Source organism: Haematobia irritans, chromosome 3, assembly GCF_050003625.1.
Source record: "Haematobia irritans isolate KBUSLIRL chromosome 3, ASM5000362v1, whole genome shotgun sequence".
Taxonomy (NCBI): domain Eukaryota; kingdom Metazoa; phylum Arthropoda; class Insecta; order Diptera; family Muscidae; genus Haematobia; species Haematobia irritans.
In genome coordinates, this window is record NC_134399.1 from 167014586 (window position 1) to 167016588 (window position 2003).

General features: G+C 36.5%; 1 protein-coding gene across 1 annotated transcript; it reads right to left on the minus strand.

The window, feature by feature from the left end:
• Positions 1-662: 662 nt before the first annotated feature.
• Positions 663-1532, minus strand: LOC142230126 (uncharacterized). The gene is made up of 2 exons (XM_075300760.1): positions 1289-1532; positions 663-1190 (listed from the first exon to the last, which is right to left on the minus strand). The coding sequence occupies exons 1-2, from the start codon at positions 1389-1391 to the stop codon at positions 853-855; spliced, it is 441 nt and encodes a 146-aa protein (XP_075156875.1). The 5' UTR covers positions 1392-1532; the 3' UTR covers positions 663-852.
• Between the last annotated feature and the right edge of the window lie 471 nt (positions 1533-2003).

Here is a 2003-nt window from a genome sequence, read left to right on the forward strand (position 1 = left end):
TACATAAGCTTCGGCCTGGCCGAACTTACGGCCGTATATACTTGTTGGGTCTTAAAATTATGTTTATTGTAGATTTTTTTTTAGTATGTATGAATTCAAAATAGTGATAGTAGTTAGAACATGGCTAAAAAAGACTTAGACCACTTTAGACCGAACAAAGCTTTCTACCCATTTTGAATTAGAAATTTTCAAAACTTTAGTCACAGTCTAGGTACAATATTAACCAAAACTTTTGATAGAAGTGTCCAATAAGTTCGAATAAAAAACAACGAACTCCATCAAAAAATGCTATCGAGTTAGCGTACTCTGGAATGAGGGCATCGACATTATCTCTTTTAAATTTAAGTTTTGCGTGCTTGATTCAGGAAACATATTTAAATATGCTATTTTTTCAGCTTTTTCCCCGTACTATTTGAACCGATCTGTATTTTTTAAAGTAACCCGCTACGACGAAGAGTTTTGGGAGGAAACTAGGGTCTTCGATTCGTGGTGGTGTGTATTTAAGATTCGGCCTGGCCGAACTTATTTCCATACTTACTTGTTTTGTGATAGCGACTTTTCCTCTTAGTAACGAGTGCCGCACTATTTCACTGTTTCCTCATCTGTATTCAAATCATTTTTCGTTGTCTTTATAGCCAAGATAATCAATTGAAAGGCAGCAGTTTTTTTTCATTTTTTATAATTTATTATTAATAGTTATCTCGAAACATTATCGTCTTCACAAAGATTTTGTTCCTTTGATTTGCAACAATTATATACTTTCGATTTGGTACGCAGGTCGTGATTGCTTAACAATCAATTAAAATACCTTATTCAACTAAATATCGTTAAAATATAAATTCCAATGAGAAATTATTCTGATGTTGTGGTTGCTGCTGCTGCACTATCGGCAACTGTGGTCACTTCTGGGGCAGCCCCTAAGTAAATATGTTTTCGTACCACCACTGGTGGATGAACTTGGCTGAGTAGACCTTGAACTTGACTCTTAACACCACCCAAGGCTCCTTGTAAGGAATTCAAAGCATTTTGTTTAAGAGCTGTTTTTTGTTGGACCAAAGATCCTACCAAAGCTTGAACCTGTTGTAATTTACCAGCTAAGGCTGATTGAACACCTTGAAGCAATGCACTAGGATCTAAGGCAGGAGCAGCTGGAGCGGGTGCAGGAGCAGAGCTTGAAGCTGGAGGTGATCCTAAATGCATTGAAGAAACCAAAAACAAAAAAAACATAATCACTTAATTGTATCCTTTGGCACTATATGCGAATGATTCCAATCCTTCACACACACACCTGCATGTAGGGCAATCACTTTGAATGCTTCTGTTTCATGATGATGCATGGGCATAACAACCAAAGCTATAACCACACTCAATATTACCACAAATTTCAACATTTTTCTTTAATTTTTTTGCTACACTTTTGAAAAATCTTTGAAATTTGTTAATCACTTTGATTTTGTTGATTCTTGTTGCCGATTGGATTCTAAAGCGCTTACAACCACCGTTTCGTTTCAACGTCTCGTTAATACTCAATCAATTTATCAGTTTAAAACCCGGTTTAAAGCATTCAAATGCCCAGAAATTCCCTTCTACTTCCACGACAAATGTTACCAACTATAGTCACAACATTGTTAATTATTCTATGCATAAATTGGAAGATTGCTTAAAAGTTCTGTATTCGTCTCTCAGTGGGCTTTGTGTGAGACAATAACAGCTTTGGTGGGGGGATTCAGAAAAAAAAGAATCAAAAAACTATTGGAATAGCAACAACAACACATACATCAGACCGCCACTGAATGAGTGCGCGCGCGCGCCCATAAAATCCATGTTTCTGATGATGAGCATTATATGGGAATGATGATGGACTGCCGTCCGTTGTATGTAAATTATGCGCACGCGTTATGTCCACTGTTGGTATGTCAGATATGCTCATGAATGAATGACTATAATGCACAGTGGTATACCGACAGTAATAGCATGTTCTAAAATTGATTTATTTGTTAATG